This window comes from Lepidothrix coronata, unplaced genomic scaffold (genome assembly GCF_001604755.1).
Source record: "Lepidothrix coronata isolate B3197 unplaced genomic scaffold, Lepidothrix_coronata-1.0 Scaffold125, whole genome shotgun sequence".
Taxonomy (NCBI): Eukaryota; Metazoa; Chordata; class Aves; order Passeriformes; family Pipridae; genus Lepidothrix; species Lepidothrix coronata.
In genome coordinates this window covers 2,066,398-2,082,118 of record NW_016690305.1, presented here as the reverse complement: position 1 = coordinate 2,082,118, position 15,721 = coordinate 2,066,398, and the positions used below count along the sequence as shown (strand labels likewise).

Here is a 15,721-nt window from a genome sequence, read left to right as displayed (position 1 = left end):
TCTCCCCTTCGCCTATTTCTCATCACCTTCCAGTCTCTAAACGCCAAGGGGCTGCTCCCAGCAGGACACAGCACAGCGGCGTTAGCAGTGCAGCGGCTCTCCCTGCAGTTCCCCCGGTGCTCTTTGGTGCAAAACAGCTTTCCCTCAGGTTTCCTGGTTTCCTGGCCTGCCCACGCACTGCACAGTCCCTGTGCCATCCAAGTGTGCACAGAGGTGAGGGCAAAGGGCTCTGTGGGAAGCAGGCATGGCTCAACAACCAGAGCCGGCACTAAAGTTAAACCACGGCTGGCAGAATTAAAGCAGTTCATTTGCCTTTTAAAAACAATTAAGGAATTGACCTCTAAATACTGGTCTTGGAGGAGAAAGGTCCGAGCGATCTCAAACACGAGCCAGTGAAAACTAAAGTCAAACACCCGTCTGTAGGAGCCCACGAAATATTCATTTTCCATGAGTTTTGAAAAGCCTTAGGTGCTTTTGGCTTTACATAGACCCTTTCTAAACATCTGCAGTTAAAGAGCTGTTGGGTAACAGGGACCATGGTGTCTATTCAGTGTCTGTTCACAAGCCAGCAAAAACCCACTGCAGTTGTGCTTGACTTATAAATGAGAAAGTTTGTTAAAAAGAAGCCGAAAGAGGCAAGTAAGAGCATGAAGAGGGAATGAAAGCTGCTGCTCTTCTGTTACATCTACATTGCAGCTGGCAATGCTCACTCTTTTGCTGCAACACATTTAGAAGTGCAGTAAGATCATCTTCACGTGCTCAGGTAATTATCATGAGAAACTGGGAGTGACTTGATGAGTTTAGATGAAGTAGACATGTAAGACTCCCAGACCTGCAGGGTGCAAGACATCCTTTGGACTTCCTGTGCCCAAGACCAGCCTAAGAAAATTTCCAGGCTGTGCTCACAGTAAATATTTCATCCTTACCATGAAAAATACAAAATACAGAGCCTAAAGAATCTTGGAATCACCAAGGTTAGAAAAGACCTTTAAGATACCAACTCTAAGTGTTAACAGAAACAGATATGTGCTTAAGGAACCTTAACTCTCCTCTTTTGAGAAGTCCTGGAGAAAATCCAAAATTGCCTTCAAACAGCAACTGCACACAGCTTCTCCAGGACAGACTCTGCTTTTACTGCCTCTTCCTCTTGGCCCCGCAGTGCCCTCCCAGCAGGATGCAGTTCTGGCACTCCGAGGGTGACACAAGGTGTGCTTGTGGTCCTGTCCCGAGTCCCAGGAGGGAGAAGGGAGACCCTGGCAGACTTTAGATCCATTAAACTATAACTTCAGACACGCCTGTGGTCTTTGATGGCATGTCAGGGCACACCTGTTTTAGAAGGGATCCATCATTCTCTCTGGCTGTAGGTAGGAAAGGCAGAGCACACTCTGATCCTTGTGTGCTCCTGCAGATTTATGTTCCGGGCACACGGGAGCAGGTCTGTGCCTGCAGCTGGAAGTGTTTGGCTGCACAGGTGACAGCAGGCAGTGAGTTACGGACAGGAGCCGTGTCCTGCAATCCTGGAAATCTCATTTCACACCAGGTACAGATGCTTTTTAAAAGACTGGTGAGTTTTTGCTGCTCTGCTCCAGCCTCCCCCGTCTCTCCCCATTATCGGTGGCACTCAGTGCCCATTCCCAGCTCCCAGGCCATCACACTGGCCTTTAGCACTTTGGAAGCCACTGGTGGGCAGGAATTTGCTTTCTCCTGTCTGGCACCATCCACTGCTGCACAAGTCCCTGCCAGGCAGTGCTTTCCTGAGGAATGAATGCGTGCTGACTTGTGAGTCTGGCAGCAAATTTGGCTCCCACAGAGACGTGCCAAATTTGGTTTGCTTGGAGTGTTTTTTCCTGGTTTGCAGAAGGTTAGTGTTCAGAGATCCACATTTATGAGACCGTGACATCGAGAGAAAGGATTTACATATGCAAAGAACTGGGAGTTTTGGGGACAAGACTCACAAGAGAAAGGACTGACCACCCCTTATTAGCAGAGACAGGCTGCTGGCACTGGGAATTAGAAGGATGTGAAGGAGTATTTCAACATGTGAGCTGACAAGGGCAGAAAAGCTCTGGGGAGAATAGAGAAGGACGTGGTGTAGGGCAGCTTATGTGTGGGATTCTATGATGTATAACAGCATAACAGGTATGGGTGGAGAAGCTCTCCCTGGCTGCCAGGATTGTCCTTCTGACCCCAGTCACCATAATGATCCGAAAATGTGAAGGAGATTAGAGAAGCTGCAATTTTGGACAGGTAGCAGTGATGGGAGAATGTGATTACCCATTTTGGGCTGGATCAGCACCTCATCAGGATGAGAGGCAGAGAGAAAATTCTGGGATGAATAAGCATCTGCTTCCTAAAACAAGTCCTCTAAAATCCCACCAAAAGGATGCCATTCTGGCTTTGGCCTTAATTTATGTGCATGACTATTTGGGCTGTATTAGCAACTTGTCACAGAGCAACGTGTGACAGCAGCTACTACACAGCTGGATCTGACACTGAGGCAAGAGACAGCAGAGCAGGTAAATCCAGCACATGGAGATTCAATTTCAGGAAGGGAATTAGGTAAATACCCAGCAGTTATTTCAAAGAAAAACACTGGAGGAAGCTGTGCAAAGGACAAGAAGCCTGTGACAAGGGGAGAGCCTGGATTGTTGTGCAGGTTTGGATTTGGGGGTTTTTTAATTTTATTAGAAGCCCAGGTAAACTGTTCAGCAAGTGATGTGGTAAAAGCCCTGCATGACTTGATGAGAAAGCAAAGAACACTAAGGGAAAAGTTTGATTTTTCTTGAGAAGTGGAAAGGTTACTCAAATGAGGAGGACAAGAAAATCTGTAAAACATGACAGGGGAGATGCAAACTGGAAATTAAGAGTGAAAAAACAGAAAGAATGAAGGCATTCTAAAAAACAATAGCAAAAAGTTCATCTAATAAAAAAATATAACCCAGGACAAGCTTACAGGATGTCAAGCTCAAAATTGGCAGTGACAGCTCAGGAAGGGATCCTCACCCTTGGATTCAAATCTCACTTCTTTCAATGTGACTAAGACAATTTTCAGATTCCCTTCAATAGCTTTCTTTTTTTTTTTTTTGCATTAAAGAAATTCACGTTCATAAACCGCAGCTAAAATCTAAAATAATTAAGGTAAATAATAAAACCTTGTTACAAATCCAGCACATTGCTACTGCAATGAGTTACACAAAATAAAACCAACCTGGTGTGGTCACCTCCAAGAATATTCTCTTACCCCAGTGCACACCTGTTCCTTAACAGCACCTGCTTTGTGTTTCTGAAACCTGGAACACTGAATCATCTCAGCAGAATCACTTTTCCTGCAGTCAGAATAGTTTCCATGGTGGAGCTGACTACATGGGATGCAGCCTTGATGGGAATGCATGGAGGGAATTTTTGCATTGTTACTGCTAAATGAATGACACTGTCACAGTCATGAAGTACTTATGCAAATGATAGTGACTTTTTGTTTCTTTAATGCTCTCGCTGTTTGAAGTTGGGGTACTCCCGAGTGCTTTTACAGTTTTACTGTCATACATTTTACTATGATGCTTTCATCGAAAATTGCATCTTTTAGTACCAGTTACAATGTGTGAGTGACAAAGGAAGGCAGCCTGTGTGTTGGACTGTGACAAATCCAAGGCAAACACATCACTCCATCTTAGGAGAGCAAGCAACGGCAGAAAGTCTCATTTTTGTTCCTTCTTGTCCTACAAAAAATCCCCCTGGGAAAATGCCTTATGGAGAGAGAAGAAATATTTGTGCAAGTGCTGAGTCAAGTTATTCTCTGGCATAAATTGTTCTGCTGGGTTAATAAAAGCCATGTAGGTATTGAACTGTTAATTTCTGGTAGCCTTGATGATTGGTTTTTATTCTGGTAGGAGCATGTTGTTGTAAGTGCTAAGGGCTTGTAACTGATTTCCTGCATAAAATCCTGACCCCTTCCATTTATTGCAGACTTTTAGATGGCCATTTGGCATCTGCTGATCACGTGCCTGGAACAGACACAGAAATGCTTTGATTGCTTCTTGTCTGTTCCTGACAGAACTGTGCCATTTGTCTGTACAATATTTGCAAATCAGTAACTTAACATTGTTTTGGGTCCTGGTACATGTGTTTTTCCACCTATTTGCACCATGGTTTGTAGAGTGGAATGACGTTTCCTAATGGTTTTCCCTGTAATTCTCCCAGACCCTGGGTGAGGCCACTGTTGCTGTGGCCTGGCTCTCCACTGAGGCACTAACAGAACTCCCAGAGCACTGGGTGCAGCCTGTGGGTGCTCCTCAAATAGCAGCAGCCACAGCACTTGATATGCCAAGGGGAGGGAGATGAAAGACAATTTTTTAACATATTAAAACATATTTAATATATTAAATTTGGAAAGGCTTTCATATTCTGCTACATGGAAGTGTATACAGTGGAAGGACCTTTACCAACTCACCTCACAGTCTTTCTTTGCCATGGCCAAATTATTCTCATTTTAGGTTTCAGCTCTCAGAACCATTACTAGCATCAGACTTCAGTTGTCTTTGATGTCTGGATGAGGCAATTTGTACATAACTGGCTGTTCTCTCTCCAAAAATAACCCTTCTCCCAGTCTCTGGTTGTCAGGTCTCAGGACCCCCACTGATCCTTCTGCGTAGCACGACCTTATCCAGGCAGGCAGTCCCAGAGACCCTCCCAGACAGTCCCCCTCAGCCAACAGCCCTGATTAACAGCCTTTGCTGATGGCTTGTCATAACTTTGGGTTTTGAAGGAGAAATATGCAGAGGTTGGCTGGCAGTCCTTCACACAACCAGCTTACAGGAGACTCCTTGGGCTCCCTGGGTTTTCCTTTTCAGACTATGGCTTCCCACCATTCTGCAAGCTGTTGCCTTGTATAAATACATGTACACACGAGTGCAGTGATGTGTTTTTCACCTACTTTATGACAAGCTTCCTTTTTTGATGAAATGTCCTCAAGTACATAGAAAAACATGCCCAAACTGAGAATGCCTCGGGCCTTTCTACTAGTTCTGTGTAAATAACAGTCCTCTCCACTGGGCATCAGCAGAGCTCTGCTCCCTTTTCATCACCACCCAGCTTTGTGTAAAGCTGGGCTCAGGCTTTGGAGCAGCTCTGGGAAGGAAAGCTGTGTTTATAAAGGACTGGGCAAGCATGTGATACTTGGATATTCCTCCAGCCTCCAGCTGCTTATGGCCCAGATTTTCTGAATCAGAGGCATCTCTACACATGGTGTATGAGTACCCACATGTACACAGGGCAGTCTCTCACAAACTGTATACTTAAAACTGTGTGCATATCAGTATATTTTAGTATCTAAATTATATATACACACAATTTGTATTATTAATATTATTAACAAGTGTTAATGCTCCTATTTTTACCTACCATCTCTATTGTTACCACCTTCTAAAACAGACTGTGCTCTCCATGTCAATCCATACGCACACATGTATCTATAAGTTATCTTTTAAGAATCAAATGTAAAGTGGATATACAATCAGGTCAGATCTTTTAAGTATCTGATTTGAAAAAATACTATTTATGCTTTTACAGGTCCATTTTGAAATTCTTCATTAATTCTTTGCTGGCCAGATTTACTGCTGGTGTCTGAAAATATCTGTTCACATGAGTCAAAAGACATTTTATGCCCAAAATTTCATGCCCAAATCCCCTTCGACAGGATCCCACACCAGCTTAAGTCTGGACCTACGTAGGGATCTTCACAAGCATTAAAATCAGCACAGCCCTAGCCTGTGTCAGGTGTTTAAAAGATAGATTTTTTTTTTTAAGATAGATTTTTTTTTTTTATCCCTGGAGCTCCTTTCCCTCTTAAAAAGTTCTTAGATTATCAGTGGTTTAGCATTAATTACTTTTAAATTATGCCAAACTGTTTTCCTGAAAATGTGAATGTTTAATTCATAAAGACATCTCCAAAAGAAGGTTTCCCTGTGCTGCTGGCTGTGGAAGCAGCAGTGTCATAGCCTGGAGAGGACTCCCCAGGCAGTGACTGACAGGTCTGCAGTTGGCTCCTTGGATTCTGGCTCTTGTCCTTGAGTTAGGAGGGAGACTAAGGAAAGGATTTACCTGGAGAGGCTGTGGCAGACTAAGGGACAGACCTGCTCATTTTCACTGGGGTGCTTGGTGTTTGTAACCTCTTGGAAGGGGAATGTAGTTGACTGTTACTCACTGCATCTCTATTTTGTTTCAGTTTTGCAGTTCTCCAGGCTTTAGAGGATGGACTGGAGAAAGCAGATGCAGATCCCTCAGTGAAAGCTGTTATGATTTGTGGTGAAAATGGGAAATTCAGTGCAGGTAAGACGTCAAACACAGCCTGAGCAAAAGAGGAAACACTCTCCACCCACCATGTCTGAAGAGTCTCTGCCTCGTAATGCTGATAAAAGTCCTGATTTGGCTGGAAATGGCCACAAGACAGTGGGCTTTGTCTATTCTGCTGTGCCACAGTTGACATGGAGCACATGACAAGCTGGACTGTCCAGGCCAGAAACAAGCTGGTCTGTTCATGGTGAAAGGAGGGACAGCTGCTCATGTCCATGATGTACTGGTGCCTCCTTACTCTCCACAGCTTTGTCTGCATAAAATATCTGGACCATCAACTAGTCTGGTGTACAAATGTACCTGGGGTGGGGCAGTGGTGAATAACAGACCTTTTCCAGTTGTAGAAGGCCAGGAAGCTAGGGAATTTCTGCTTGTCAGTAGTAACTTGCACTTGACTGTTCCAGACTCGACATATTTTTAATTACACCAAAGATGTTAGCAAATTTCTGCAGTGACTGCATGATCTTTGCAGGTACTCTGCATTTTTGTACTCAGCCTTCCCCTGAGCTCTCTGAAAAAGGATCAAGGATCAGGGTTCCTTGAAGGTGGTCCCAAAAAGGGTTGGTTCCTGTTACCCACTCCCCTGCTCCTCAAGGGAGTGGGTGGATGTGAGCAGCTGTGTTCAGTGGCTCAGAGGGAAGGATTGCTCCAGTCACCGCCTTGCCCACTAATTCCTGCCGATGTCTCTGTGCCACCCCAGGAGCTGACATCCGAGGGTTCTCCTCTCCAAACAGACCAGTCAAGTCCTTGGCCGCCCTCGTGTCCCTCATAGAAAGCAGCAAGAAGCCGGTGGTGGCGGCCATCGAAGGCGTCGCCTTGGGAGGAGGCCTGGAGGTGGCACTGGGCTGTCACTACCGGGTGGCACACGTGAAGGTAACACACACCGAGAGCCAGAGAGGCTGGTGGAGGCCTCAGGAGCCACGGGCAGATGGCTGCAGGCAGGGTGGGAGCCTGCAGAGCAGTGGGACAGCCTGCCTTTCCTGGGCCCCTCTGCCCAGAGGAGAGCGGCTTTACAGCTACGGGAGACAAGTCTGCACGCTCAGGCATTTCTCACCTACACCACCACCCTTGAGGGGCTTTCTTAAGTCCTACTACGTAACTCACTTCAATCGTTTCTAAATATAAAATTGATTTGTACCTAGTGGGATAAGATGGCTGCACAGGAGCCTCAGTTCCCGCATGTTAATTTGCCCTAGGTCTCGGCAGTCATTATCTATGTTCTGATGCAGACAGCTGTATCTTACTGACTCATGCAGCGTGACTTTCTCTTATTTATTTTTTTCTCCAGCCCTGTGAATATTGCATTCTTTTTCTGCTCATAGCCTAGTTTCAATAGGTAGTTGAAACTCAGCTAGTATGGAGCATTTAGGGTCAAATCCCCATGAGCTCTGGGTCCCCAAGGAGCTCTCTGACCAAAAGACAGCTTTAAGAGTCTTAGGAATTGATCTGGCTCTTTTTTCTTGAATCCCCTCCTTTGAGCAGTACCTGATCTCCTTATGGAGGCTCTTCCCTGGCAGGGCCATTCCCTCACTTTTCCAGTGTGAATCACTGATTCTCCATGACAGTGTGGGTTGCTGTAACAGCATAAAGAGCTATTCTACATCACCCTGTGTGCCACCTAAGGTGGGTGCCACAGAAACATTATGGCTGGAAAAGACCTCCAAGACCAAGTCCAACCTTTGACCAAGTACCACCGTGCCCACTAAACCTTATCACAAAGTGCCAAGTCTACTGGCACTACAAGTAGTGGTCTTAAAGCAGCTCCAAATCTCTTAAAAGCTCAACAGAAAATTGCAAACTATTTTTTTTTTTAGAGGAAACAAAATCTAGATAGATTTTTAAGAGAAGGCAAGACCCCACTTCCTGCTGCCCCTGGCTTCCCTGCCATAACTCTACTGGATGTCAAGTGCACCAAGCGACATTCGAAGGGAGATTAGGGAAGAGTTCAGAGTGTTCAAGGCCAGGTTGGACAGGGCTCTGAGTAACCTGATCTGGTGGAAAGCATCCCTGCCCACAGCAGGGTTTGGAATGAGGTTGTCTTTAAGGCCCCTCCCAACCCAAACCATTCTGTGATTCTGTGATTCTTGACTAAACTTCCAGGAACTAGAGTAGGGAGGTAACAGTGAAGCCAGAGTGCTCTCCAGCATTTGGTAACAACTGCTTGAAAGCCTTAGTTGACACATGTCAGTCTGGGGGATGCTGTGGGCCCCACAGCTCTCCCCCAGTGCTGTGCTGGCACACAGACATCCACAGAAAGGTCATGTTTTCCTTCTGTTGTACAGAATGGTCGATTGGGCTCTCGTCTTAAATGTCTTATTTGGCAAAAAGCAAGGATGAGGTTTCTGTGAAGATATTTTGAGGCTTCTTAGAGGAGAAACGTGTGACATATCAGACTGGTGTCCCCCTGTTCTGCTCAGTTTGTAATTACCACTCATTCTAATCAGTTTTCTGGTTGAATTTTGCTTCATTTTAGGCTCGGATGGGTTTGCCAGAGGTCACCCTTGGGCTACTTCCAGGTGCTGAAGGCACTCAGCGACTGCCCAGACTGATTGGGGTCCCAGCTGCTCTGGATATGATCACCACAGGTAAGTGCTGTGTCTTGGCCTTGCTCTCAATATAAGAACATGACGTGGAGTTATACCACCAGCTTGGTCTAAAAAACAGGAATTTTTTTACCTGTGTACCTGCTTGGGTTGTCATTCAACTTGCTGCCACTCATGAGGGGCTAATTACCAGCTACACACCAGTGGTTTGGTCAGGTGGAAAAGAATGAAATTGCCCCTCAGGCTCCACTGTAGTCACCTTATTTCTCTTTTTTATCACAGGAAAACACATTCCAGCAACTGAAGCACTAAAGCTGGGCTTGGTTGATGAAGTGGTGGAAGAAAACACAGTTGAGGCAGCAATTCGCCTGGCAAACAAAGTGATTGGTGAGGAAAGAGTTGTTGCAATGCCAGGAAATAATTGGTGATGTTTCAGGGCTGAAGAGAGTCAGAACAAAGCCCACCAGTTTGTTCCAATTTATATGCTCCATTCTTGAGTTTTGGCATCCACATAAGATGGAATTAATTGCAGAATTTGTTTTCTGTTGTCTGAAGTGAAAAAAAAAAAAAAATCACATTCTGAAAAGCTGCAGAAATTCAAGTGAGATTCAGAGAACTGGTACATACCAAATCCTCCTGCTTTTTAATTATATATCCAAACTCACATGCTCCCCTGGGCTGCACCACGCTGGTTTTGGGGAGTAAATGCTCTTTCCATCCATAGTTCTGGATACAGCTGGCACTGAATGCATTCTGGTTGCACCATCAATAATGGCTGAGCAAAAATGACTTTCTCCCTTTCGTGGAGGGGCTGGCACATCCTCAGACCAATTTAATAATCCGTGGTCTGTGAGTGACTCTGCCCCTAATCCTTTGGGTGCCATGTAAAAAAAATGGCCTGTGGAGATGGGAGGGATGTGGAGAGATTTTTTTTTCCCCACCCTAGAAATAACAGAATGGAATTCACTGGAGTTAACTCAGGAAGAGGAACATCTCTTGTGCAGCATGAGGAGCATTGCCTTGAGAGAAAACAGGATATTTTTCCACTACAAACCTCCTTGTACCTTTGGAAGCAGACCATGGAGTTCCATCAGGAGCTCTGTCACAGTGAATTGAATGCAGGGAACCAAAACCCTTCCTGCTTTGATCACATGGTCAGTGTTGTCCCAAGATGGGGTGCTGCTTTTGCTCCTCCAGTTCTCTCCACCACAGACAAGGCCCTTTCCTCACCCGTGCTGGAAGCTGAGGCAGCCTAAGCCTTGTCCTAGGGCACAAAGTACTTGAAAGAATGGGCTGCTCTTAAATATCAGTGTCTTGCATCCTTCCCTACACCTTGAGATGTACCAGACAGGTGCTACAGGTATTCTTCAGCCAGGTTTTCTGTGGCAGATGCCCTTCCTTCTCACTCTATTCATCCTGTGTTATTTTAGGGCTTCATTTTCTAGTGCAGAATCAATGACATAAGCAGTCCTCTTTTCTCTTTCCCTGCATGTCAGCAGACTAAACATAATTCTTTAGCAAGACGTGGGTGATGGTGATGTATTTCACTACTGCTTCTAAGAAAAACAAAGATACTTTGGTTCACTGAGTTTGTCCGTTTTGAATGAGAATTCTGCTCCTCCATCTGTTGGGAGAGCAGTGAAATATTATCACTCTTCCATGCAAATTAACCCAACAGTGTTCCCTCTGATGTACCCTCTGGGCTCTGAATGATGCCCTGCACAAGATCTGTTCCAGTATTGATGGCAGCAGCAGTGCATCATGAAATGAGTAATGGATACATTGCCGGAACTGGCAAGCCAACAAACATTCTGGATTTCAACAAATGCTACGTGAAATCGGCTGAAATTTAGATATCTTCATGCTTCTTTCTTCTGTGGCAGATATTGTGCAGTGGTTGACAGTTGTGAAAACCAGCTTGACCTTAGGGGAGAAGCTCAGGAAGGAATCAGTGAGCACTCTATTCCTCAGGGTAACTCGTTTTCTGGAGCTTATGTCCACTACCACTACTGGCAAATTCTTCTTCTGTAGCTTCATCTTCTCTGGAGATTGTCACTACCAATTTTTTTTTTTTTTTTTGGAGAGTTATGTAAGCAGAGAAGGACCCTGGCTGGATGTTCAGCAGGTAACCTGTCCCAGTTTTACTCATTAATAGACTTTCAATCCGTTTATTGCTGGTTTGAGTTACCCCAGTAAAAATGAGTAATGTCACTGACGGTGTTTCACATCACACTAGATATCAACTCCCACAGGACTTCAAAAATGCTTTCAAACTCTTTCCAACAGCTTTACTGGCATTTTTAGTATGTGGTTTTACAGTGAAAGCACTGGCAAGCCAGACAATCTATTTCTTTTCTGCTTGAAAAATTCCTCATTAGACCCTGCAGAAGACCATGACAAGTTTTGATGCACCATTTACCCCCCAGGTTACCTGATAATTTGAAAGAATGGTGTACCCAGAGCTGTTTGTTCCTTTTGAGTCGTTCCTGGCTTTGGCCTTTGCCTGAAATTAATAATTTTCCTGCCATACCAAGGCAAACCAGCACTTTTATTTCTCTCCATCAGGCACTAACAGGCTGCAGAAGAGATGACAGTCTTGCATGGCATTTGTTCACAGAGTTTTGTTTTCAGCGAATATTTTTCAGATAATCTTAATAAAACCTAAGAGTGTACAAAAAAAGCCATGCCAGAAGTCCACTGGCTTTGTGTGGCATGCAGCATTTTGTTTCAGATGAGATTTTTTTTAAACATGAAGCTAACAACTGCTGACTTCTTCCAGAGCAGTCTGGCTAAATAACTAGTTTTGTCACTGCTGGAATTTCTATTCCTGGGAAGGCTGTACTGCAAGATAAGTCTCAGAGAATCAATTCAGAAATCATTTTCTTCTAAAGCTTTCTCAGTGCTGGAGCTGCAGTATCCCATGGCAAGAGATCAGTCTCAAATGACTGGCCCTGCTGTAGCCAGGGTCCTTGATTATTGTTGTGATACACAGTTGACAGAGGGATGTTGGGAAAGCATCTTCATCCATACATTTTTATGGATTGTACCTAATGAAGAACACCTTCAAAACAGCAAGTGGGTGTAGGAATACACAGAGGCAATTACTGATTCTGAGTTAGATCTTTCATTGAAAACCAGTAATTATATATTGCAGATGGGAAGCAAGGATAAGTTCCTGGCCCCTGCAGGCAAGAGAAAACATCTTCACTTCTGAAGGCACTTTTTAAAAAAAGGAATAGACAAGAGCCAAATCCTCAGAGACAAGGAGAATGTCCTTTCATTAAATGTGCTTGGTGATCACTGCAGTAATCCAAAGCTGCATTTCAGGCTTTTCCCAGCTGATGGCATCACAAAATTGACAAATTGCTGGAACTGCTGGTGGCAGGCAGCAGCTTGCAGCTCATCCTGCCCACAGCTTGCTGGCCTGCCCTAGTCTTCCTCAGCTGGAGGAGAAAAGGGCTGCTGGTCCTTTGCACAGCAGACTTTGAAACTCTTCGTATACAATCACACCTTGCTTTCTGACCGTGTCAGCTGACTGACCTTTAGCATCTCCTCAGAGCACACCAGTATCCATGGCTTGCACCACAGAGCCAAGGAAAAATCAGTGCAATTTGGACTAGCTGAGGCCCCACAGGTATTAAACTGTGTGGAAGGATGATGAGTTTCTGACTGTAAAGCCACTGGGAGTGACTGTGGAGGAAGCAGTTGTTTCTCTCGAGGCTCATAAACCCCAGAGGCGTAACAGATCCTGCTGGAGGTAATTGGATGCTGGAAATGGAGACTGGGGGAGAAAGCCTTTCCATCACAGCTGTGAGGGCCTTGCTGCGTCATCTCTGCCAGGATGCACGATATAAAGACATTTTAATCTCTCCCCAGGCTCTTTAGACAGAAGGCCCAGGAAAGTGCCCCTGTGACACAAAGAGAGTTTGTGAAAGTTCTGACACGGACTGGACTTGTCTCTGGCAGGGCTGAGACCACTGCAGGCCTGAGGGGCAGGGGCCAGGCTCAGCTTTGTTCCTCACAAATTCACAAGCAGCTCACTGCACCAGGAAGACTGTTAGGCTGGCCCTGCCTCTTGCAAGGCCATCCTGCAGTATGCCAAGATTTTACATGGTATTCTTTTCTTTAAATAGCACAATATTTGACACTGCATGTATATGTGGTGCTTTTGCCAATGGAAATTTTATAGACTGGATCTATCCTTCGTGCCACCTGGCCCACAAACCCTGGGCAAACAAAGCAGGGATCTGTGCTGGCTTCTGTGTGTGGATGGTGCTTTTCCCTGCAGCACTGATGTCTGACACTGTTCATCATCTTCCTGCTGCTTTGATTTCAGAAATCAAGCCATGGGTGTCCCACACTGATCTCTTCTTCCCAGGTTTGGATTCTGATCATTCTTTCCTGTTCACAGATATGTCCTTTATTCTTATTGGCATCACAGAAGCAAAAATATTGCATGGAGATGCTGTAGAAATATTTAGCAAAACCTATTTAGCTTGCAGCTAAATAAGAGTTTTATTACAGGACCCTGAGGAGAGTTGCTTTTCTTTCTTACTCTGAAGAACTGTCTCCTGTCCCCAATCAGTACTTTGCTGTCTGAAGAACAAGCTTAAAGGCTCCCAGTGGCCTTCCTCTTTTACCAGTCCTTTCCACAGAGATGTTATATGAAGTCCCTTGATCTGCCCAGTCTTAGGTGGCCTTCCAGCCACCAGATCAGCTTTCTGGGACAAACCTGAGCTTTCTTCTTGTGATGGAATGAAACCCACTATTTAAGCCCTAAATAAAGAGCATGTCAGGGTTAAAACCACAGATTTAGGGGAGAAACAAAGGGTTCAAAAATAAAGGAACATGACTAAATCCTGCAATACTGGAAGATAAAAATTACATCCACTGTCAATATAAAAACATTTTTATGAACTCTGATTACAAGGGAAGCTACTTACACAGCAAGTGTTCATCTTTTTATGTTCTCTACAAGGCTTAATTAAAAAGCCTGAGCTCTGAAGACCATTATTTCAGGAAAACAGCATAACAACTCATTCTGGAAACTCACATTTCTGTTTCTCTTAAGCATTACTCAGTCTTGCAGGAAGAGCTTGAGTCAGGACAAGTTCTTTGGGCACCCATTCCTGCAGTACTGCCATTATTCGTGCTCTTCAGCATCCTCTGGATGACTTCCTGAGTCTTCTGCTGGTGCACTGGCATTTCCCTAACTCAGGCAACAGGAAAAAACAGGGAGCTGGATGCAATATGCTGCCTTGGAAGGAAGTGTGGCAAGGGCAATGAGACTGTAGCCAGGGAGCTTCTCAGCAGAAGGTTCCCAACCCACCACCTTGCTTTGGTGACAGTCCCAGCTGCTTCTGGGAACAGCACTGCAGCAATCCATGCAGTGACATGCTGCAGTTAATGATCTGGATGTGGCTGTGATGACAACAGGGTCTTTGTGAAAATGTTGCAGGATTAAGGGGATACATCCTGGATTTCTGATCTTGTTCTTCCACAGTCTTCACTGAGCAAGCTGCCATTAAGAGCACAGGAACCCCTGAGTAAAGCCAGGTCAGAGCTCTCTCAGCAGGCTCCGAGTTTGTGCTTCTGAAGAAGACATAGGATTTTGGCATCTGAAATATAACTAACTTCTCTCAATTAAAATCCTTTCTAGGTATCACCATAGCAACCTCTGTCTGTAATGAGCTTCACATATTTGTGTGGCTGCTTGATTCACCCCTTGCTGACACAGATACATGAACTCTCCCTTGTTATTCATTTGCTCCCCAGCTCATGCTGGGTGAGCTTTCCTGGTGGTTGGCCCCCAAGTGAATTGAGGGGCTCCTGCAGTCAGGGAACAGCTGAAATCAGGGTGTATTTCCCAGTCTCTTATCCATGCCTGGATCAGCACCCTGGCTGGAATGCCTCTGGCTAGCAAAGTCATTTGGGCACTGGGTACTAAACAATACTGGAGGAAAACTTGAGTACCAAGGCTTATGAGGAAGAGCCATATGAATGTGGCAGCTGGGACTGTGGAGGAGGAGAACTGGAGAAGTCAGGGCACTCTGGGAGCTGAGAAAAAGGAGAGAATTACTTCTTTGAAACTGAAATCTTATTTTTTTGAAGTCTGAGAAGGGACTTGAAAAATTGCAAATGTCAGATCAAGCAGAGGTAAGAAAAAATGTCAGATGTTGTAGTTCTAGACCCACCTCACTGTGCCATGCAAGCCCTAATGCAGTGAGATGCAGAGGGAAAAATAGGTAAACTGCCTTCCCATCCTGTGGAATGGGGTGGAAAGACTATGTCTGAAAAGATGTGGACGCTTTGTCCTGCAACCCTGTTTCTCTCCCCCCAGGCCAGCCCCTGGGACCCCGCAGGCTCAGCCTGAAGCCGGTCCCCAAGCTGCCCGACATGGAAGCCTTTCTCAGCGAAGCCCGTGTGAGGGTGAAGAAGCAGGCGCAGGGGTGCCTGGCTCCGGAGCTGTGCTTCCAGGCCGTCAGGGCCGCCACCCAGATGCCCTTCGCCGACGGGGTGCGCAGGGAGCGAGAGCTGTTCATGGTCCTGCTGAGCTCGGGCCAGGCCCGGGCCCTGCAATACGCGTTCCTTGCCGAGAGAGCCGCGCAGAAATGGACAACTCCCGGCGGGGCCTCCTGGAGCAGCGCGACCCCACAGCCCGTCCGCTCTGCGGCCGTGATCGGTAAGCGAGGGACAGGGATGTGGGGCTGGCACAGAACAGCGGGTGTGGGGCACCAGGGAACAGCAGAGCTGAGGGGGATCACTGATCTGTGGGGCACCAGGGAACAGCAGAGCTGAGGGGGATCACTAATCTATGGGGCTGAGCAGAG

The 15,721-nt window shown here is 45.7% G+C and overlaps 1 protein-coding gene across 1 annotated transcript in view; it reads left to right on the top strand.

Annotated features, from left to right (window-relative positions):
* Window positions 1-6,197: 6,197 nt before the first annotated feature.
* Window positions 6,198-15,721, top strand: part of EHHADH (enoyl-CoA, hydratase/3-hydroxyacyl CoA dehydrogenase) — a gene marked incomplete at its 5' end in the record, with an annotated part of 23,277 nt that continues 13,753 nt past the window's right edge. Inside the window, 5 exons of the mRNA XM_017826327.1 lie at window positions 6,198-6,324; window positions 7,049-7,221; window positions 8,822-8,933; window positions 9,174-9,278; window positions 15,232-15,573. Coding sequence (XP_017681816.1) covers window positions 6,198-6,324; window positions 7,049-7,221; window positions 8,822-8,933; window positions 9,174-9,278; window positions 15,232-15,573 — 859 coding nt within the window. The remainder of the gene's footprint in view (window positions 6,325-7,048; window positions 7,222-8,821; window positions 8,934-9,173; window positions 9,279-15,231; window positions 15,574-15,721) is intronic.